The following is a 24,886-nucleotide window of genomic DNA, read 5'->3' as shown; positions in this document are numbered from 1 at the left end:
AAAAGAGAGACAAAAGAGGTAGGGATGGAGATCTGTCCCAGGAAGCAAGTCTTAAAAAAGAGAGGTTTCCAAACACCAGGAAACACACTCATTGGCAAGTCTGTGGCGAGCCTTGGAACCTCAGACATAACCGGGAGGAAAAATAAATAAATAATTAAAACCCACAGATTACATGCCCAACGGTAACTCCCCCAGTGGAGAAGCAGCGCAGACACCTGTATCCCCCACTAGCAAGCGGGGGCTGGGCAGGGCTGCATTGCTTAGGGTAAGGACTGGGCCTAAATGCCCCAAGGGCAATCTGAGGGAACTAACTTGAGATAGCAACCCAGACTGTGGAATAGCTATCCCATGAAAACCCCTAACCTAAGACACTGCCAGGCCCTCTCATAGAACAAAGGACTGAGCAGAGCTAGCCGGCAGTGGACCAGCCCACCCCCCACCGGAGACAGGCAGGCGAGGGTAGCCAGAGCTGGAAGGGGGCAATCGTGGCCCCAGAGAGGCATCATCTACCAAACTGCAAGCAGGCTTCGTTGCTAACCAAGACTTCTTAGGATTCTAGATGGTTGATATCTGCTGGGAGGGTCGCAACCAGAGATCAGCTCCCCAGAAGAGACACACGGCACACCTGAGAAGGTGTGCTGGTTGTACACCCAGAAAACTGAGCGGCAGGGATGGGGGAGGCGATAAGTTGCAGCAACTGTGCTCACCAAGCACCTGGTCACCTGAGCTGCTCAGACCTGGGAAGGGCACAAAACACAGGCCCAACCAAGTCTGTGCCTTTGTGGAGTACCCGAGTACCTGAACCTGAGCTGCTTAGACCTGGGAAGTGCATACAAACCAGGGCCAGCCTCAGATAGTTCCTGGCAGAGCAACCTAGAGCCTAAGCAGGGTAGACAGGGAAAGCACACACGAAGTGAGCAGGGGCAAACCCAGTGTGGCTGAGACACTGCAAGCACACGCCAATGTTATTTGTTTGCAGTGTTCCTCCCTCCCCACAGCACCACTGAACAAGTGAGTCTAAAAAAGTGTCCACCACCGCCCCCTTGTGTCAGGGTGGAAATTAAACACTGAAGAGACCAGCAAACAGAAGAAGCTAAAATAAACAAGGAGAACCACTTTGAAGGTGACAGGTGCAATAGATTAAAACCCTGTAGTTAGCACCAACTACATAGGAAGGGGCCTATAGATTTTGAGAAGTATAAGCCAGATCAAGGAACTATCTGAAAATGAACTGACCCCACACTGTCCACAACACCACCAGAGAAAGTCCTAGATATATTTTTGCTATTAGCAATTTTTTAACTAAATTTTTTTTTATTTTTAATTCATCTATTCTCTTTTAATTTTCATTTTTATAACCTACTGCTGCTGCTGCTGCTGCTGCTAAGTTGCTTCAGTCATGTCCGACTCTGTGCAACCCCTTACACAGCAGCCCACCACGCTCCCCCATCCCTGGATTCTCCAGGCAGGAACACTGGAGTGGGTTGCCATTTCCTTCTCCAATGCATGAGAGTGAAAAGTGAAAGTGAAGTCACTCAGTCGTGTCTGAGTCTTAGCGACCCCATGGACTGCAGCTTACCAGGCTTACTATTACTTTGCAAAAAAAAAAAAAAAAGATCCTATTTTTTGAAGCAAACTTCATATATATATATATTATAATTTTTTGACTTGTTTTTTTTCTTTAATATTGTATTTTTGAGAATTCAACCTCTACTCTAGATTTTTAATCTTTGCTTTTTGGTATTTATCAATTTTGTACCTTTAAGAACCCAATCTTCAGTACCCATTTTTACTTGGGAGCGAGATTACTGGCTTGACTGCACTCTCCCCCTTTGGACTCTCCTTTTTCTCCACCAGGTCGCCTCTATGCCCTCCCTCCCCCTTCTCTTCTCTACCCAACTCTGTGAATCTCTTTGTGTGTTCCGGACTATAGAGAACACTTAGGGAACTGACTACTAGCTGGATCTGTCTCTCTCCCTTTTGATTTCCCCCTTTATGTTCCTGGCCACCTCTGTCTCCTTTCTCCCTCTTCTCTTCTCTGTATAACTCTGTGAACGTCTCTGAGCATTCCAGACTGTGGAAAGCACAGAAGGAAGTAATTACTGGCTAGCTTGTTCTCTCCTCTTTTGATTCCCTTTCCTCTCCTCCTGGTTACCTCTATCTCCCTCCTCTCTATTCTCTTCTCCATGTAACTCTGTGAACCTCTCTGGGTGTCCCTCAATGTGGAGAAACTTTTCATCTTTAACCTACATGTCTTATCATCAGTGCTGTATAGATGGAGAAGTCTTGAGGCTACTGTAAGAATAAGACTGAAAACCAGAGGCAGGAGGCTTAAGTCCAAATACTGGGAACACTTGAAACTCCTGACTCCAGGGAACATCAATCGACAGGAGCTCATCAAATGCCTCCATACCTACATGGAAACCAAGCACCACCCAAGGGCCAACAAGTTCCAGAGCAAGACATACCATGCAAATTGTCCAGCAACACAGGAACACAGCCCTGAGCTTCAATATACAGGCTGCCCAAAGTCACACCAAACCCACTGACATCTCATAACTCATTACTGGACACTTCATTGCACTCCAGAGAGAACAAATCCAACTCCACCCACCAGAACACCGACACAAGCTTCCCTAGCCGAGAAACCTTGACAAGCCACCTGTCCAACCCCACCCACAGTGAGGAAACTCCACAATAAAGAGAACTTCACAAACTGCCAGAATACGGAAAGGCCACCCCAAACACAGCAATATAAACAAGATGAAAAGGCAGAGAAATACCCAGCAGGTAAAGGAACAGGATAAATGCCCACCAAACCAAACAAAAGAGGAAGAGATAGGGAATCTACCTGATAAAAAATTCCGAATGATGATAGTGAAAATGATCCAAAATTAAAACAAAATGCAGTTACAAATAAATAGCCTGGAGACAAGGATTGAGAAGATGCAAGAAAGGTTTAACAAGGACCTAATATATAATAAATAATGCAATAAATGAAATAAAAAACACTCTGGAGGGAATCAACAGTAGAATAATGGAGGCAGAAGATAGGATAAGTGAGGTAGGAGATAGAATGGTAGAAATTAATGAAACAGGAGGAAAAAAGAAAAACCAATTAAACGAAATGAAGACAATCTCAGAGACCTCTGGGACAATTTTAAATGCCCCAACATTTGAACATAGGAGTCCCAGAAGAAGAAGACAAAAAGAAAGACCATGAGAAAATACTTGAGGAGATAATAGTTGAAAACTTCCCTAAAATGGGTAAGGAAATAATCACCCAAGTCCAAGAAACCCAGAGAGTCCCAAACAGGATAAACCCAAGGTGAAACACCCCAAGACACATATTAATCAAATTAACAAAGCTCAAACACAAAGAACAAATACTAAAAGCAGCAAGGGGAAAACAACAAACACACAAGGGGATTCCCATAAGGATAACAGCTGATCTTTCAATAGAAACTCTTCAGGCCAGGAGGGAATGGCAGGACATACTTAAAGTGATGAAAGAAAATAACCTACAGCCAAGATTACTGTAACCAGCAAGGATCTCATTCAAATATGAAGGAGAAATCAAAAGCTTTACAGACACGCAAAAGCTGAGAGAATTCAGCACCACCAAACCAGCTCTCCAACAAAGGCTAAAGGACCTTCTCTAGACCGGAAACACAGAAAGGGTGTATAAACTCAAACCCAAAACAATAAAGTAAATGGCAATGGGATTATACTTATCAATAATTACCTTAAATGTGAATGGGTTGAATGCCCCAACCAAAAGACAAAGACTGGCTGAATGGATACATAAAACAAGATTCCTATATATGTTGTCTACAAGAGACCCACCTCAAAACAAGGGACACATACAGACTGAAAGTGAAGGGCTGGAAAAAGATATTCCATGCAAATAGAGACCAAAAGAAAGCAGGAGTAGCAATACTCATATCAGATAAAATAGACTTTAAAACAAAGGCTGTGAAAAAAGACAAAGAATGACACTACATAATGATCAAAGGATCAATCCAAGAAGATATAACAATTATAAATATATATGCACCCAACATAGGAGCACCACAATATGTAAGACAAATGCTAACAAGTATGAAAGGGGAAATTAACAATAACACAATAATAGTGGGAAACTTTAATACCCCACTCACACCTATGGCTAGATCAACTAAACAGAAAATTAACAAGGAAACACAAACTTTAAATGATACAATAGACCAGTTACACCTAATTGATATCTATAGGACATTTCACCCTAAAACAATGAATTTCACTTTTTTCTCAAGTGCACACGGAACCTTCTCCAGGATAGATCACATCCTGGGCCATAAATCTAGCCTTGGTAAATTCAAAAAATCAGAAACCATTTCAAGCATCTTTTCTGACCACAATTCAGTAAGATTAGATCTCAATTACAGGAGGAAAACGATTAAAAATTCCAACATATGGAGGCTGAAGAACACGCTGCTGAATAACCAACAAATCACAGAAGAAATCAAAAAAGAAATCAAAATATGCATAGAAACGAATGAAAACGAAAACACAACAACCCAAAACCTGTGGGACACTATAAAAGCAGTGCTAAGGGGAAAGTTCATAGCAATACAGGCATACCTCAAGAAACAAGAAAAAAGTCAAATAAATAACCTAACTCTACACCTAAAGCAACTAGAAAAGGAAGAAATGGAGAACCCCAGGGTTAGTAGAAGGAAAGAAAACTTAAAAATTAGGGCAGAAATAAATGCAAAAGAAACAAAAGAGACCATAGCAAACATCAACAAAGCCAAAAGCTGGTTCTTTGAAAGGATAAATAAAATTGACAAACTATTAGTCAGACTCATCAAGAAACAAAGGGAGAAAAATCAAATCAATAAAATTAGAAATGAAAATGGAAAGATCACAACAGACAACACAGAAATACAAAGGATCATAAGAGACTACTATCAGCAATTATATGGCAATAAAATGGACAACTTGGAAGAAATGGACAAATTCTTAGAAAAGTACAACTTTCCAAAACTGAACCAGGAAGAAATAGAAAATCTTAAGAGACCCATCATAAGCACGGAAATTGAAACTGTAATCAGAAATCTTCCAGCAAACAAAAGCCCAGGTCCAGACGGCTTCACAGCTGAATTCTACCAAAAATTTAGAGAAGAGCTAACTCCTATCCTACTCAAACTCTTCCAGAAAATTGCAGAGGAAGGTAAACTTCCAAACTCATTCTATGAGGCCACCATCACCCTAATACCAAAACCTGACAAAGATGCCACAAGAAAAGAAAACTACAGGCTGATATCACTGATGAACAGAGATGCAAAAATCCTTAACAAAATTATAGCAATCAGAATCCAGCAACACATTAAAAAGATCATACACCATGACCAAGTGAGCTTTATCCCAGGGATGCAAGGATTCTTCAATATCTGCAAATCAATCAATATAATTCACCACAGTAACAAATTGAAAAATAAAAGCCATATGATTATCTCAACAGATGCAGAGAAGGCCTTTGACAAAATTCAACATCCATTTATGATAAAAACTCTTCAGAAAGCAGGAATAGAAGGAACATACTTCAACATAATAAAAGCTATATATGACAAACCCACAGCAAACATTATCCTCAATGGTGAAAAATTGAAAGCATTTCCCCTAAAGTCAGGAAAAAGACAAGGGTGCCCACTTTCACCGCTACTATTCAACATAGTTCTGGAAGTTTTGGCCACAGCAATCAGAGCAGAAAAAGAAATAAAAGGAATCCAAATTGGAAAAGAAGTAAAACTCTCACGGTTTGCAGATGACATGATCCTCTACAAAGAAAACCCTAAAGACTCCACCAGAAAATTACTAGAGCTAATCAATGAATACAGTAAAGTTGTGGGATGTAAAATCAACACACAGAAATCCCTTGCATTCCTATACACTAATAATGAGAAAGTAGAAAAAGAAATCAAGGAAACAGTTCCATTCACCATTGCAACGAAAAGAATAAAATACTTGGGAATATATCTACCTAAAGAAACTAAAGACCTATATATAGAAAACTATAAAACACTGGTGAAAGAAATCAAAGAGGACACTAATAGATGGAGAAATATACCATGTTCATGGATCGGAAGAATCAATATAGTGAAAATGAGTATACTACCCAAAGCAATCTACAGATTCAATGCAATCCCTATCAAGCTACCAGCGGTATTTTTCACAGAGTTAGAAAAAATAATTTCACAATTTGTATGGAAATACAAAAAACCTCGAATACCCAAAGCAATCTTGAGAAAGAAGAATGGAACTGGAGGAATCAACCTGCCTGACTTCAGGCTCTACTACAAAGACACAGTCATCAAGACAGTATGGTACTGGCACAAAGACAATAGATCAATGGAACAAAATAGAAAGCCCAGAGATAAATCCACACACCTATGGACACCCTATCTTCGACAAAAGAGGCAAGAATATACAATGGATTAAAGACAATCTCTTTAACAAGTGGTGCTGGGAAAACTGGTCAAACACTTGTAAAAAAATGAAACTAGAACACTTTCTAACACCATTCACAAAAATAAACTCAAAATGGATTAAAGATCTAAATGTAAGACCAGAAACTATAAAACTCCTAGAGGAGAACATAGGCAAAACACTCTCCGACATAAATCACAGCAGGATCCTCTATGATCCACCTCCCAGAATACTGGAAATAAAAGCAAAAATAAACAAAATGGGATCTAATTAAAATTAAAAGCTTCTGCACAACAAAGGAAACTATAAGCAAGGTGAAAAGACAGCCTTTGGAATGGGAGAAAATAATAGCAAATGAAGCAACTGACAAACAACTAATCTCAAAAATATACAAGCAACTTATGCAGCTCAATTCCAGAAAAATAAACGACCCAATCAAAAAATGGGCCAAAGAACTAAATAGACATTTCTTCAAAGAAGACATACAGATGGCTAACAAACACATGAAAAGATGCTCAACATCACTCATTATCAGAGAAATGCAAATCAAGACCACAGTGAGGTACCATTTCACACCAGTCAGAATGGCTGTGATCCAAAAGTCTACAAGCAATAAATGCTGGAGAGAGTGTGGAGAAAAGGGAACCCTTTTACACTGCTGGTGGGAATGCAAACTAGTACAGCCACTATGGAGAACAGTGTGGAGATTCCTTAAAAAACTGCAAATAGAACTCCTTTATGACCCAGCAATCCCACTGCTAGGCATACACACTGAGGAAACCAGAATTGAAAGAGACACGTGTACCCCAATGTTCATCGCAGCACTGTTTATAATAGCCAGGACATGGAAGCAACCTAGATGCCCATCAGCAGATGAATGGATAAGAAAGCTGTGGTACATATACACAATGGAGTATTACTCAGCCATTAAAAAGGATACATGTGAATCAGTTCTAATGAGGTGGATGAAACTGGAGTGTATTATACAGAGTGAAGTAAGCCAGAAAGAAAAACACCAATACAGTATACTAACACATATATATGGAATTTAGAAAGATGGTAATGATAACCCTGTATGCGAGACAGCAAAAGAGACACAGATGTGAAGAACAGACTTTTGGACTCTGTGGGAGAGGGAGAGGGTGGGATGATTTGGGAGAATGGCATTGAAAAACATGTATCAGTTCAGTTCAGTTGCTCAGTTGTGTCCGACTCTTTGCGACCCCATGAATCGCAGCATGCCAGGCCTCCCTGTCCATCACCATCTCCCGGAATTCGCTCAGACTCATGTCCATCGAGTCCATGATGCCATCCAGCCATCTCATCCATGGTCGTCCCTTTCTCCTCCTGCCCCCAATCCCTCCCAGCATCAGAGTCTTTTCCAATGAGTCAACTCTTCTCATGAGGTGGCCAAAGTACTGGAGTTTCAGCTTTAGCATCATTCCTTCCAAAGAAATCCCAGGGCTGATCTCCTTCAGAATGGATTGGTTGGATCTCCTTGCAGTCCAAGGGACTCTGAAGAGTCTTCTCCAACACCACAGTTCAAAAGCATCAATTCTTCGGTGCTCAGCCTTCTTCACAGTCCAACTCTTACATCCATACATGACCACAGGAAAAACCATAGCCTTGACTAGATGAACCTTTGTTGGCAAAGTAATGTCTCTGCTTATGAATATGCTATCTAGGTTGGTCATAACTTTTCTTCCAAGGAGTAAGCGTCTTTTAATTTCCTGGCTGCAGTCACCATCTGCAGTGATTTTGGGGCCCCCAAAAATAAAGTCTGACACTGTTTCCACTGTTACCCCATCTATTTCCCATGAAGTGGTGGGACCAGATGCCATGATCCTAGTTTTCTGAATGTTGAGCTTTAAGCCAACTTTTTCGCTCTCCTCTTTCACTTTCATCAAGAGGCTTTTTAGCTCCTCTTCACTTTCTGCCATAAGGGTGGTGTCATCTGCATATCTGAGGTTATTGATATTTCTCCCGGCAATCTTGATTCCAGCTTGTGTTTCTTCCATTCCAGCGTTTCTCATGATGTATTATGCATATAAGTTAAATAAGCAGGGTGACAATATACAGCCTTGACATACTCCTTTCCCTATTTGGAACCAGTCTGTTGTTCCATATCCAGGTCTAACTGTTGCTTCCTGACCTGTATATAGATTTCTCAAGACGCAGGTTAGGTAGTCTGGTATTTCCATCTCTTTCAGAATTTTCCACAGTTTATTGTGATCCACACAGTCAAAGGCTTTGGCATAGTCAATAAAGCAGAAATGGATGTTTTTCTGGAACTCTCTTGCTTTTTCCATGATCCAGAGGATGTTGGCAATTTGATCTCTGGTTCCTCTGCCTTTTCTAAAACCAGCTTGAACATCAGGGAGTTCACGGTTCACGTATTGCTGAAGCCTGGCTTGGAGAATTTTGAGCATTACTTTACTAGCATGTGAGATGAGTGCAATTGTGTGGTAGTTTGAGCATTCTTTGGCATTGCCTTTGAATCGCTAGTCTAGGTTCAATACAGGATACGGGATGCTTGGGGCTGGTGCACTGGGATGACCCAGAGAGATGAAATGGGGAGGGTGGTGGGAGGGGGGTTCAGGGTTGGGAAGTCATGTACACCTGTGGTGGATTCATGTCAATGTATGGCAAAACCAATACAGTATTGTAAAGTAAAAAAAAAAAAAGAATCAACCAAACATTTCCTGGAAATTTTCAGATAATTCTCCAGCAGACTCTCCAGGATGAGATTACAAAGAGGCTTTTACTTTCTATGTATTATTAAGCACTTTTTGCAATAATAATGATCACTGGAAAAATAAAATTTATATGTTAAAAAAAATTTTTTAATGGACTCCAAAGGATTTCAGAGTCTACCACCCTTACCTGCTTCTGGTTCATACACCCTATTATGGCAGTTGGGACAATGAATATGGCTGGAAAGGAATCAGCTCTTTTCAACTACTCCCTGGGTAATTAATTAAGATCAGGCGTTATAGGGACATATTTTGACAACGTGGGATCCTCTGTTGAACATCCTGGGTATAATCTTTCTTTCACTGAGTGACCTAGACCAGCCTGGCTGCTAACCCTCTAGATGGCAGCCCAGCCAGCAGTGGGGGAGCCTGAGAGATTGAAATTTAATTCTGGTTCAGCTACCTGGGTTCTCTCGTTGGATGAACACTGTCCTAGATCAAAAGGCTAATTACTACTTGGTTCAGTACACTGCTTACTATGTCCCCCTACAGCGACCCACACAGGCCAAAGTATACAACCTAACAGATCTCTGTGGATTCATCAAAAATGTCCTTGTCTCTCTTGTACATGATCCATTCAGATAAAAGGTCTGGTAAGTAGTAGGAGATAATTGGGGGGTAAGGTGAATTTATAGCTACTAGAATGGGCCTTAATGATTTTCTGTCAATAGAAGATGAGCAACAACACAGAACCTGAAGAGGAAACACCTTAGACTTCAGAAGCACAGAAAAGCGAAAGGCATTAATGATCTTTGTCTTTCAGAACGACCCCCTGGAGCCTTCCTCACAAAGAATGCCCTGGCACATCTCCTCCAAATTGCAAGAGCCTTAAATTTAACTGACTGTCAGGTCTTCCAATACCTACAACTGGATATTATCACCATTCCCCTCTATCTTGCTAAGAAGTCTGTCACAAGCAGCAGGCAGGGCCTCAGCTCCTGCATCGAACACTCAGAACACCTGTGAACACCTCCAAATGTCTTCCTGAACCATTTCCATTGGCCATCGCTCAGCAATTCTACTGGACAGAAGAACGCCACATGTCTGGTGGCATGGACATTTAGGACTAGACTCAAGTTTTCAAACAGAACTGACAACCTGTGACAATGCTGAACTTCACCTAAGCCCCGAAAACAGTGACAGTCAAGAAATCCTCACTCCTCATCTGTGTTCCTTTTTGAGAAATGACTTACCACAAAGAACCATTCTTCCCACATGACTCAGGTAAGTCTGGCTCTCCACTCTTTCCCATGACCCCATACAACTTACAAATGACTCCCTTGTTTACCTGTGACAAGGCCAAATGCAGAGCTTCCTCCTTGTGCCTGAATCTGTGGACAAGGCCAGACACAGACCCTTTAACTCCCCATTATCTGTCTCATGAATGATTAACTGAGATTAGGCATTTGTCTCCCTTACATATTTACAAATGATGCAACCAACAAGGGACGTCCAAAATATCCAGACGGCTCATACAACTCAGTAACCAAAAAACAAACAGCCCAAACAAAAATAGGCAAAAGACCTAAATAGACATTTCTCCAAAGAAGACATACAGATGGCCAACAGGCACATGAAAAGATGCTCAACATCACTAATTATTAGAGAAATGCAAATCAAAACTATAATGAGTTTTGATTATTCTAGTCAAATATAATTCTCACACCAGTGACAGTCAAATATATTATCACACCAGTCAGAACAGCCATCATCAAAAAATCTACAAATAATAAATGCTGGAGAGGACGTGGAGGAAAGGGAACCATAACTGTACACATGTTTCTCTAATAAGGTCTATCTATATTGTTCTCCTGAGCAAAAATAAGAGAACCATAGGACTCTTCATTTTTCCTTTTACTCACTCTCCAACTACCTTTTATGTGTACCTCTTCATTTTAGCTCCAATTTGTAATGATATACATTCATATACATTTGCATTGTAATTTTTCATTTAGATAACAGAAACAAACACTGATGTCAAAAATATACTTGAAGAAAACTTTATCACGCTAATCGAAAATGCAAAGATTACTTGAAGAAAATACAGACATACATTGTACTTTAGTAATAAATCTGAATTATTATAAAGAGACAAATGGCCCTCTTAAAATACAAATTCACTGACAACAAGAGGATTATTTTTAAATTTGGTAAGCAGACTATAAATTGTGTATGGAAAACAAAACAGTCAAGGAAACAGTACATTTCTGAAAAAGAAGAGTAATCAGAGATTTAGCCCTCCTATTTATTAGAATAAACTATAAATACAAAGAAATTAGAATCATATAGACTATGACCATTAGATCAATAGAAGAGAATAAGGTTCATAAATACACACACAATTATATAATGTGTGTATATATGATGAAGTGCTGCATGTTAGTGGGGAAACTATAGGTTATTCAACAAACAGTGATGGGACAAATGTGTAAGCATCTTGAAGAAAATGAAGACTGATCCCCAGCTAAGACTTTACAACAACCATCAAAAATCCAGATAGTCACAGAAGTAAAAGCAAAACCAAAGACATGAAAGCACTAAAAAGAAAATGCACAGGACTTTCCTGGTAGTCTGGTGGTTAAGATGCCCTGCTCTCGATTCAAGGGGCACAGGTTTGATCCCTGGTCAGGGAACTAAGATCCTACATGCCACATGGCATGACCAAAAAAAAAAAAAAAAAAGACAGAAGGAAAAAAAAGAAAATGCAGGAATTTAAAAAAAATATATAGATGAGCAAAAGGGAAGGCCATCTACTTATGGCACAAAACTTGGAGGACACAAAAGATTGATAAGCACAATTTTGTAAAATGCATGGAGAAAATGCCAGAATTTTTCTTTTAAAAGACAGTTGAGAAGTTGAGGGAAAATATTTGGGATGCACATAAAAGACAAAGAGCCACTGTCTTTAATATATAAATAGCAACAACCTAATAGAAAAATGGGCAAAGGAAATTTAAAATCAGCTAAAAAAATACTATAAATGGGTCTTTAAACACAATTACATGTATTCAACATCAGTCATGATACAAGACATGCAAATTAGATCTGTAATAAGATACCATGTTTTAACCTATAACATGGGCCAAAAAGAAAAATATGACAAGACACTGTTCTGTCTTGAGTATGCTGAAAACAAGCATTCTTATACAACTGAAAAAACCCACAAAGAAGGTCATTATGCTATATCAATCAAAAATAAAAATGTGTATATATATCATTTGTCCCAAGAATTCCATTTTCAGAAATTTCTCTTTAGACATATTCCCTTTTGTGTTAATTGAAATATATATGTATATAAGGATTTTCATTGCAGTATTGTTTGTAATAGCAAAGGCTGGAAATATCTTGCTGTGCTTACTTGCTCAGTAATAGCTGACCCTTTGTGACCCCAAGGACTGTAGCCCACCAGGCTCCTCTATCCATGGGGATTCTCCAGGCAAGAATACTGGAGTGGGTTGCCATGCCCTCTTCCAGGGGATCTTCCCAACCCAGGGATGGAATCCAGGTCTCCCGCATTGCAGGCGGATTCATTACCATCTGAGCCACCAGGGAAGCCTGGAAATGTCTTAAATGTCTATTAACAGGGGGCTGGATATATTGTGATATATCCATATAATTGAATAAGATTCAGCCTTGAAAAGAATGAGGCAACTTCTTACATCTATTGACATTTAATTATCACTAAAATTTATTAAGAAATGAGAAAAGTGTTAGAAGTTTAAAAATGGATACAGCAGTGTGTGTGTGTGTGTGCGCGTGTGCGTGTGTGTGTGTGTGTGTGTGTGTATCCTTGTAGCGGCCCTTGCAAAGGGTATATGGGAGATTAAGGTCAAAATTGGAGGGCATCTATTCTTTCAAAAGATTTTTACAAGACATAATATTCACACAAAAATTCATGCAACATAAATATTTGGCCTAACTAATTATTCAAGGCAAATACCTACCTAATTCCCACTCTGGTCTGCAAACAGAACATTGCCAGCTCTTTGCCCAGGAGCCTCCTCATGCCTGAGGTCAAAGAGTTGGACACGACTGGGCGACTGAATAACAACAACCTGGTACATTAGCCAAGGATTTCTCTTGGGTATTTTCTAAAAGAGTTTCCTCATATGGTCTACACATGCTTTGATGAAGAAAGCTAAAATGTTTTCCAAAGAGACTGTACCAGTTTACACTCCCACCAGCAGTCTATGGACTGCCAATATGAGCTAATACATCAGCAACTATATGTACTGAGATGAGTATATGAGCTACTGATACAGACCCTTATCCTTGCTAACAGTTGTCATTGTCAGGCTTCTTAAGTTTAGCCATTCTGGTGGAGGTATGGTAGGATTACACTGTGGTTTCACTTTTGCATTTCCCTGATTTCCCTGCATTTCCCTGAGTACCATCTCAGGTGTTACTAGCCACTTGGATTTCTTCCTTTGTTACACACCTAACCAAATAACCTCTCTGACTACAGGGTCATCTGCTTTTTCTTATTGTTCTACTCTTCTTTATACATCCTGGGTACAAGTCCTCTGTTGTCTGTCTCTTCTTCCACTCTGTGGCTTGTGATTTTCTTTTCAATGGAAATAAGTTATCATAAAAGTCAGGAAAGTACCTGACTTTGGAAGTAGGGGAATTCTGGAACGCTAACTATGGACATTTTCTAGACCTACATAGTGAAAAATTACTGAGCTGTACATGTCTATTTTGTACACTTTTCTGGACATATATCTCACAACAAAAATATTTTTTAAAAGATAGGCTGAGTCTAGGAACCACTAACTCCATCCCTATGTATACAGTCAAGAGAGGGTGGACACACATACATGACATGAACAAAAATGTTCATGGCAGCATGGTTTATAACTCATATTCTATTTTACCAAAAGATTTAAAATCACCAAAAACTGATAAGGATTTGTTTTGTGGACTACCTTTCCTGAACTAAAAAAGAAAAAATAACAGTGTGCTCTCAACTGCTTTTACTTACATAAAGAAATTCATGCAGAGAAAACTAACTTGGTTATATGTAAAGAGAGCTGATCTGCAAGTTCCCTGGTGGTCCAGTGGTTAAGACTCTATGCTTCCACTGCAGGGGGTGTGGGTTCAATCCCTGGTCAGGGGACTAAGATCCCACATGCCCCACCATGGTGCAGCCAAAAACTAAATAAAAATTAAAAATAAAGAGAAGTGAATAGACAGGAAAAAGATAAGAGAATTTAGACTGTATATAGCTTTTCATATTTTAAAATATTATATATATTAAAAAATTTTACTTTTGAGCCATCTGACTATATTATCATTTAAAAATTAAATTTAAAAAATTTTACTAATATAAAAGTGACAAGATACTAAACAAAAATTCTGAAAAGAAAAAGAGTTATTTAAAACAAAAACATGGGCTTCCCTTGTGGCTCAGTGGTAAATTCTCCTGCCATTGCAGGAGACATGGGTTCAAACCTTGGTCCAGAAAGATTCTACATGCCACAAAGCAACTAAGTCCATATGCCACACTATTGAGCCTGTGCTCTTGAGCCCAGGAACTGCAGCTACTGAAGCCCATGCACCCTAGAGCCCCTCCTCCACAGCAAGAGAAGGTACTGCAATGACAAGCCCGAGCACTGCAAGTAGAGTGTAGCCCCTACTCACTGTAACTAGAGAAAGCCCTCATGAAGCAACGAAGACCCAACACAGCCTAAACAAATAAATAAGTAAAATTATACATAAAAAATATATGTACAGTTATCATAATAGATGCCATCATGGGCCTCCTCACTGACCCTGCCTAGGGCTGTACCATATAGTAAGTCTCTTCTCTGTCACCAAGGGCTTTGTATTGATAGTTAATAGATATTGCTTAATGATCATTAGATCTTGTGGCCTCTAGGCTCTATCAGTCTTTAAATAATAATGAAGACCTTCACTGAGGTATTCCCAGTGCCCATAAGACTAGTTGCTGCTGCTACTGATGCTAAGTCGCTTCAGTCGTGTCCGACTCTGCGATCCCATAGATGGAAGCCAACCAGAATCCCCCCTCCCTGGGATTCTCCAGGCAAGAGACTGGAGTGGGTTGCCATTTCCTTTTCCAATGCATGAAAGTGAAAAGTGAAAGTGAAGTCGCTCAGCCGTGTCCGACTCTTAGCAACCCCATGGACTGCAGCCCACCAGGCTCCTCCATCCATGGGATTTTCCAGGCAAGAGTACTAGAGTGGGGGGCCATTGCCTTCTCCAACAAGACTAGTTGCCCATTCATAAATCTTGACTTAGGAATGCACTTGCTGTTTCCAAGCACGTACCCCCACCCCCAGACTAGGTTAACTGTGAAATTGTCCTAATCCTCCCTCAGCTGTGTAGGAGGCAGCTGTGAATGCTTCTGGTTCATCAGCCCCCTGATCCCACCCTGTGAGTAAGTTACCTATAACAATAAACTGATCCATTGATTGTATGGAATTGCCTGCCTCATTTTTCAGTCTCAAGACACCATTCCAGTATCTTGAGTATCCCTCCATCTTCCAAAAATATAGAACAGCATTAATGAGAGACACAGAAGATGATTGGGGAGATAAAGTTTAAAAAAAAAATTTCTAGGAAGGAGAGTGAAAGAGAAAGAAATGGAAATCGGTAGAGCAAAGAATTTAAAATATGGAGGATCAACAACTGAAATAAGAGATTTTTTGAAAAGCAGAAAAAAATGTGTGTATGAGTGGGAAAAGGACTAGACTGGAAACAGGTTTGTAAAATTCTACACAAAAATGATTTCCAACCTAGAATTCTACAGTCAGCCAAAAAGATAAATTTATTATCAGGGTCAAATAAACATATTTCCATGGTATTTATTACTTTTTTATTTCTGTAAATGTATTTATACAATTATATATTGCATAAATATATTTTATATGACATTTTCAGATATGCAAAGCTTCATAAAGTTCTCTTGTCATGCATCCATTTTCAAGGATATACTGAAGGATGTACCCCACCCCCCAAATTAGAGGGTAAACCAAGAAAGAGGAAGACACAGGATCTAGGAAACAGGAAGGAAAAAAACAGGATTCTCAGGGAAGGGAATCTGATACAAGACAGAGGTAAAAAGGATTTCCTGATAGATGGCGAACAGAAGACACCAAAGTCATAGCTGTGTGTGAAGGTGAGAGAGCAACCAGACCAGCCTTCAGCAAGTCAACAAGGTTCAGGAGAGATTTTTTTCAAAGAGAAGACACTGATACCCAAAGTTGAGATAGCACTCCCTGCTATTACTTGCTGTGTTAACTTGGGTCAGATAGTTTTTCTCTATGCCCCAGTTTCCCCTTGGAGAAAGAAATGGCAATCCACTCCAGCATTCTTGCCTGGAAAATTTCATGGACAGGGGAGCCTGGGGGGCTATAGTCCATGGGGCTGCAAAGAGTTGGATATGACTCAGCAACTAAACAACAAACAACAGTTTCCCCTTATATAAAATGAGAATAACAATGGTACCTACTTCTCCAGATTGTAACAAAGATGAGTTAGTAGATGTGTGTGTGTGTGACAGTGCTGGGCTCATAGTAAACATGGTATGAGTATTTATAAGTAATGTCACTATGTGTGTGTCCGACTCTTTGTGACCCCATGGATTGTAGCCCACCCAGCTCCTCTGTCGGTGGGTTTCTCAAGGCAAGAATACTGGAATGGGTTGCCAGTCCCTTCTCCAGGGGATCCTCCTGACTGAGGAATTGAACCTGAGTTGGAAAAGGCAATGGCAATGCACTCCAGTACTCTTGCCTGGCAAATCCCATGGATGGAGGAGCCTGGCAGGCTGCAGTCCATGGGGTCACTAGGAGTCGGACACGACTGAGCGACTTCACTTTCACTTTTCACTTTCATACATTGGAGAAGGAAATGGCAACCCATTCCAGTGTTCTTGCCTGGAGAATCCCAGGGATGGGGGAGCCTAGTGGGCTGCCATCTATGGGGTCACACAGAGTTGGACACAACTGAAGTGACTTAGCAGCAGCAGCAGCTCACATTGCAGGTAGATTCTTTAACGTCTATGTCTGAATATACACAGAGATTTAAATAACTAGAAAGAATTTAAAGCAAAGAAATGATCAATCCATTAAAAAAATAGTTAATTCCAGGGAAAAGTAAAAGTTGTGAAGAAATAGTAAGCAGGGATACTACACAACTCAACTATAAACAGTCACAATAATAAACACGATAGATCTAATCAGAACAGTGATAGGTAGAGGCAAATGTGTATATGAGTGGAGGTGTGTGGAAAAGCTAAATCTCTCCCTTTTGTAGTGGAAAGTCAATAGATAATGTTCAAAACTAAAAAGAAATCCATTAAAAAGTTTAAGAGAGCTTGCTTCTAGAGAGCTGTAATCTGGGAGAAACAAAGCAGGGAAGAGTCATTGTTTTAAGAAGACTTCGAGAACTATTTGGCACCTTTTGTCATTTATAAATAAACTAGAAACTAATTTCAAATTACAAAGTGGTAAAAAATATTCACAGAAATATTGGGTTAACCAAAAAGTTCATTTGGGTTTTTTCCATAACATTGTACAAAAAACCCCAAACAAACTTTTTGGCCAACCCAATATATAAGAATGATAAAAGGTTATTAACCTTACTCTTTAAAAAAAAAACTCTGTAAAAATCCTTAAGCTAATATAAATAAATCAACAATGGACAGAAGGAAATTCACATAAATAAATAAGCAATAAAAATCCCGATTATGTTACCTGATTTAAAAAAAGTCATACAAATTAAAATAGCGAGATATTATCTTTCATTCTGGAGAATTTCTGTCCCTGGGTGCCTCTTCCTACTCCTTACCTCACAGGAATTGTCACGTCCGCCTGTAGTCAGGGTCAGGGATGGCCCAGCAGCACTCCAATTGCCTGGCATCTTTCTGATGGGCTTTACCTCCAGGTTCTCTTGCTGACAACTCTGTTCTTCCCAGGAACGCGAGGTCAGGTGGGCACCTATGGACTTAACCACAGCTGCTGATGCTGGAAATGGAAGATCCTGCAGCCTTCACCACAGGGTCTGTCCCAAGGGCTAAGCAGAGATTTCAAGAAACCTGGAAAGACAGTGTTCATGTGGTCAGTTATTCTGCATTCACCCCACAAGTGCTTCCTGAGAACACGGCACTGAATACTGTGGAGTAGACAGTCACATCAACCTATTCAACCTATTGAACCTATTCACATCAACCTATTCAAGTCATTCACCAAAGGGAATATGAGTGTGACCATGAGACTCAGACTAAAATTAACAAAAGCTTCATTTCTAGCTCTGTCATCCTTTAGCTATATGAATATAAAAATGTTTCTTCAGGTTTTCTTTTCCCCAAAACAAATCAAAAATATTTATTTCAAGGGACTGTGAGAATTAAATGAGTTGATGTTCTTAAAGAACTCAGCAACAGACTGGCCCAGATAAATACTTAATTCATATTAGCAAATATGGTTATTACAAGGAATCATGTAATATGCAGAAGGAGGTATCTCATTTAATGTGCACATCAATCACATTATTTGTGTACTGCTGTAATTATTATTATCTCACAGTATGCATATAGAGGAGAAAGAAATGGCAACCCACTCCAGTATTCTTGCCTAGAGAATCCCGTGGACAGAGGAGCCTGGTGGGCTACAGTCCATGGGGTCGCACAGAGTCAGACACCACTGAAGTGCCTTAGCATGCATGCATGCTTGCACTGGAGAAGGAAATGGCAACCCACTGCAGTATTCTTGCCTGGAAAATCCCAGGGACACAGGAGCCTGGTGGGCTGCCGTCTATGGGGTCGCACAGAATTGGACATGACTGAAGCGGCTTAGCAGCAGCAGCAGCATGCATGTAGAAACAGGTTTAGTGATGTTAAATTGAAGTCAGTCTACCTGGCTGCAAAGTTCACATTCTCAATGGTATACCACATGGTACCTTATATGTGGGAGGCTCAAAATAAACATGGTTCTACTAGATGTTGAAAACATGATTATAATTTGAAAAAAGTAAATGTTAAGTAAAGTTTTTTAAGACAGAAGACGTATGCCATAAAGAAATTACTAACAGTCTGGGACTAAAATTTTTAATTACCACAAAAACATCCAGAGGTAAAAACTGTTTCTCCTGTTGAGGGAACTAGGGAGGGGAAGTTGTCTCCCTGTCCAAGCTGAGGTACAATTTCATTATGATCAACTAATCCAGGCACTACAGATTTAGTCATTCTTGTTGGGGAAGGGTAAATATCACATAAAATGAGGAGGAACTTAAGACAAGAGAAGCTAAGAAATGAGATGAAAAAGAAACAAGAAAGTAAACAAAATAAAAAGTAAAATAAAATTAAAAGTATGAATAGGTTAAATTTTAAACACGTAAAGATGACGTTGTGTCAGAGAGAGAATATGCTTTCTTTTCTTTCGCCTATAGAACTTTTTACAAAATTCTATCAAATAACTTGGCCACAAAAAAACCTGGTAGGTGTCTGAATGTTGGGAATGGACAGGCTGCATCCTCTGATTATAGTATAAGATGTTCAATGTCATAATGCCTTGGGAAATGTAATCAAAACCAAAAATGTTCTATTAATTAGCAAACCATTTCATATACACTAGGATGGCTTAAAAAAAAGTAACTAATGTTGGTGAGATGTGAATAAATTTGAGCTCTCAGACATTACTGGTAAAATTTAAAAATGGTACAGCCACTCTGAAAAATAGGTTGGCAGTTCCTCAAAATGCTACCCATAGAGAGTTACTGTATGACCTAGAAGTTCTACTCCTAGTATCTACCAAGAGAAATGAAAGCCCATGTTCACTCCAAAACTTGTGCACAAATATTCACAGCAGTAGTATTCATAGTAGCCAAAAAGTGACAACCATTTAACTGTTGACAACTGATGAACAGATAAACAAAATTTGGTGTGTGCATACAATGGAGTATTATTTGGCAATAAAAAAGAAGTACCAATATATGCCATAACATAAATGAAACTTGAAATCATTATCTTAAGGGAAAGAAGTCAGTCACAAAAGACCACATATTTTATGATTCCACATATATGAAATGTCCAGAACAGGCAAACACATGAGACAGAAAACTGGTTAGAAGTTTCCTAGGGCTGGGGATGTAGAGTGGCATGAACGATGAATGTCTGCTAATGCATGAAAAGTTTCTTTCTGGGGTATTGACAACGTTCTAAAATTATACTGTGGTGTTGACTAAACGATTCTGTGAATGTACTAAAAATCACTGAACCATACACTTCAAATTGGTGAATTTTAAGGTACTGAATATATATGCATGTCTCTTTTATATAACTAAATAAATAAATCTGCTTTAAAAGGAAAAGAAAGTGAAAGTTGCCCAGTTGTGTCCAACTCTTTGTGACCACATGGACTATAGAGTCCATGGAATTCTCTAGGCCATAATACTGGAGTGGGTAGCCTTTCCCTTCTCCAGGGGATCTCCCCAACCCAGGGATCGAACCCAGGTCTCCCACATTGCAGGCAGATGCTTTACCCGCTGAACCACAAGGGAAAAGGAAAAAAGAAAAAGAACACTTTCCTAAATAACCCAGGATCAAAGTCAGAAATCAATACAAAAGCTACAGAATTTTTACCAGAAGTCATGGAACATGCTAAAGTTCTATACAGAGAGAAATGTATATATTTTAATGGCTTTATTTTTAATTAAAAATAAATATAACAGGTACAGATGACATCACCTGGAGCCTGAGCAGCTGCATGAGGGTATCAAAGACCATGGCCATGGACAAACTTTATGTATTTCATAAAGCCAGCCAAAAAACTTTAAGGTAAAAAATAAAGCAAAACCAGTTACCACTAATTTAAAGAAAATAAATACTGTGAAAGATGAAAAATCTAATAGAGTGGAAAAATCTGTAGGTATACAAAAGGAACTTGCACATTTCTCAAAAGGTTTTTATCTTTAATCTCTAGAGAAACAGCTGATTTTTCAGCAGTGTCATAAAAATGAACCAGTTAACAGTGGTGAAGCTACAAGATTAATGGCTCAGCTGTAATACACTGGTGATATATCAAATTGCCCCCAAAGACCAACAAAGTAAATATTCTATACAAATAAATAGATAAAACAAAAAAGAGATACATGCGTCTTTTTCAACCCTGGTTTCCTCAGGGTATATGAGGTGGATGAACCTAGAACCTATTATAGAGAGTGAAGTGAGTCAGAAAGATAAAACACCGTATTCTAATGCACAGAATCTAGAAAAATGGTTCTGAAGAATTTATTTACAGGGCAACAAAGGAGAAACAGACATAGAGAGTAGACTTATGGACATGGGGAGAGGGGAGGAGGGGGTGAGATGTATGGAAAGAGTAACATGGAAACTTATATTACCATATGTAAAATAGATAGCCAACAGGAATTTGCTGTATGGCTCAGGAAACTCAAACCGGGGCTCTGTATCAACCTAGAGGGGTGGGATGGGGAGAGAGATGGGAGGGAGGTTCAAAATGGAGGGGATATGTGTATACCTATGGTTGATTCATGTTGAGGTTTGACAGAAAACAACAAAATTCTGTAAAGCAAAATTCTTTAAACCCTTCAATAAAATAATAAATTAAAAAATGAACAAGAACAAAAGAGAGCTAAGTATTCACTCTAAAACATCAGAAGTAGAAAAAAACAAAATTAAGCAACCCCCCCAAAAGGAAAACAGTAATTAAGAAAAACCTTAAATAAATCAAATGAATATAATAGGATTTTAAAGAAAACAAAGAGCTGGTCCTTTAAAATGACCAATGTCACAGATAACTCCCTAGCAAATGAGATAAAGTAGAGTTAAAAAACATATATATTCACACACATGCACACATATATATAGAGAGAAGACAGAATGAGAATCATTCCCAGATAAGGCAGTGTTTCAAAGTAGTTATTGTAGGATATTATGCATAACTGTATAGCAACATATTTTATATTGATGTGAAACAGGTGCTTACCTAGAAAAATTTAAACTAACAAAGTTAATACAGGAAAATAGAGATAGAAGAGAATAATGAATGTGGAAGAGACCAGGGGAAAAAATGACATAACAACAAATACAAATAGACTCAAAGTTAAAAAGAAAAGGCACAGTCTACAGACCTCAGGGCCTAAGGAACAACTGTAGTGAGTTCCCTGGGTTTCCTTTTCCCTTGCATGTATCACCATCAGGCCATGAGAGAAGCTTATAACTCAGAACCATCAGTAGGCACAGACAACAAAGCTCTAAGAAAAGCCTGCACCCCTTAATCAAAGGACCAAGAAAAGAGACCTAACTGAACATATCCATCCTACTCCAGCCAAACACTAATAGAATACACATTCTCTTCAAGCACCTGTGTGACACTCTCCAGGGTCAAACAAACCTTAACAAATTGAAATCATCAGCTTATGTTCTCTGATTATAGTAGCATCAAACTAGAAATCAGTAACATGTAACAGGAAAGTCGCCAAACTTTGGAAATTAAACAATACAACTAAATAATCCATGGATCAAAGAGGAAGTCTCAAGGGAAATTAAAAAGTAATGAATGAAAATGAAAATACAACGTATCACAATTTGGGATATAGATAAAGCAGTGTTGAAAGGCAAATTTATAATCCTAAATGTTTATATTAGAAAAGAATTAAGGTATTAATCAATAAGGTAAGCTCCCAACATAAGATACTAGAAAAAGAAGAGCAAAGAAAACCCAAAGCAATCAGAAGGAAGTAATAAATGTAAGAGCGGAAATCAATAAAATTGAAAATAGAGAAAAATCAACGGAACTAAAAGCTGGTTTGTTGAAAAGACAATAAAATTGGTAATCCTCTAGCAAGACTGACAAAGATAAAAAGAGAGAAGACACAAATTACCAATATCAGAAATGAAACAGTAGATATAACTATAGATTCTGTAGTCATTGAAAGTAAGGGAATATCACACACCACTTTATGCACATAAATTCAACAACTTGGATGAAATAGTCCAATTTTCTCACAAAACATAGACTCTCACAATTTACCCACTATTAAATATGTAGGTACACTGAACAGACACTAAATAGATAACCTGAATAGTTATTTAACTACTGCAGAAATTGAAGCCATAATCAAAAGCTTCCAAAAGGAAATTTCCAGGCCCAGATGGTTTCACTGGAGAATTCTACTGAACATTAAAAGAAAAAATATCATCTACATAATCTCTTCCAGAAAATAGAAGAGGAGAGAACACTTCTTAACTCATTTATTGAGATCAGTATTATCCTAATACTAAAACCAAAGACAGGACAAAAAAAGAAAACTACAGACCAATGTCTGTCACAAACTTGGACACAAAAATCCTCAAAAAAAGCATTAATTAATAATTTCTGCAATATAAAAAAAAGAATTATACACCACTAGCAAGTGAAGTTTATTCCAGGAATGTAAGGCTGGTTCAATATTCAAAAATCAATAAGGGGATTTCCCCATATTAACAGGCTAAAGAAGAAAAATCATATAAATTCATACAGTACTGAAAAATTCAACGTACTTTCATGATAAAAGCAGACAGACACATAAACAAATGGAACATAACAAAGAATCTAGAAATAGCTGCACAAAAGTATGGCAAATTTATTTTTGACAAAGGTACAAAAGGAGTCAGTGGAGGAACTGCAGTCTTTTTAAGAAAAGATGCTTAAGTAATTGAACATTCAAATATATGCACCTCGATCTAAGACTCACAGCTTCATACAAAACAACTCAAATTGGATCACGGACAGCGGAAGAAGAAATGAATAAAATCATTATCACAGTGAAGACTTAATCTCTCCTTTCTCTGTAAGAGAATAAGCAAACAAAAAAGTACAAATTTTGTACAACACAACTGACAGCTAAACAAATATTATTTTCGAATTATACATGGAACATTTATTAAAAATTCACCAAAGACTAGGCCATAAGTCCCCTGAGATTTCAAGAAATGAGCTTCATGCAGACATTTTTCTAACCAAACAAATCTTAGAAGTCTAGTAAGATAAACTTTTGTAAAATGAAAGCGCACTTTTAAATAATTCATGGACAAAAAAAAAAAATCAACTCTTGGAAAACACTTAGAATATAATGCACCAAACCCTGTGGGTCTCAGAGTGAACTTTAAGACCTTAACATTGATATGAGAAAAGAGGAAAGCCTGAAAAATAAAAGGCGAATCATCCAACTATATCCGGACAACCGATTCCATCACTGACCAGACAGAATTCCCCAACACTCACCCTCCCCGGGTCCCCTTTACCTTCACACCGCTCCGGCACAGAGCAACGGGATCCTCTTCACAACAACTATTAAACCACGGCAGAAAACTGCAGCCGCTTCCGGTCACCACCCCTAGCACCGCCCCTTCTCGGGGTTTAGGTGGGAGGTTCACAGAAGGGGCGTGGCTCTGCACAGGCGCAAAAACACGTTCGAAGCCACAGTCAACCAATAGTCAACATGGCGATGTTACGGAGTCAATGTTTTGGGGCATTCAATGCCCCTCGGCAGCGTTGTCAGGCGGGGAACGTGGCCGCGCCCAAGTTGCGCTTCCTCGTGGAGTACGCCATGTTGGAGCAGTGTCCATTCCGTACAGAGGATGAGGAAGCCTCTACTCCCATTGCGGAGCGGTGGCCCTGTCTCACAGGTGGTGGGGAGCA

General features: G+C 39.0%; 1 protein-coding gene across 1 annotated transcript in view; it reads right to left on the bottom strand.

Annotated features, from left to right (window-relative positions):
* The window catches only part of LOC120882077 (zinc finger protein 81), a 76,481-nt gene extending 51,907 nt beyond the window's left edge, over positions 1-24,574 (bottom strand). Inside the window, exons 1-2 of the mRNA XM_040265855.1 lie at positions 24,490-24,574; positions 18,033-18,279 (exon numbers count right to left, since the gene is read on the bottom strand). Of these exons, the coding sequence (XP_040121789.1) occupies positions 18,033-18,104 (72 nt within the window). The 5' untranslated portion in view covers positions 18,105-18,279; positions 24,490-24,574. The remainder of the gene's footprint in view (positions 1-18,032; positions 18,280-24,489) is intronic.
* Positions 24,575-24,886: the final 312 nt, after the last annotated feature.

This window comes from Oryx dammah, unplaced genomic scaffold (assembly GCF_014754425.2).
Source record: "Oryx dammah isolate SB20612 unplaced genomic scaffold, SCBI_Odam_1.1 HiC_scaffold_23, whole genome shotgun sequence".
Lineage (NCBI taxonomy): Eukaryota > Metazoa > Chordata > Mammalia > Artiodactyla > Bovidae > Oryx > Oryx dammah.
Note: the sequence above shows the minus strand (reverse complement) of the source record. Positions and strands in the feature narration are given on the sequence as shown.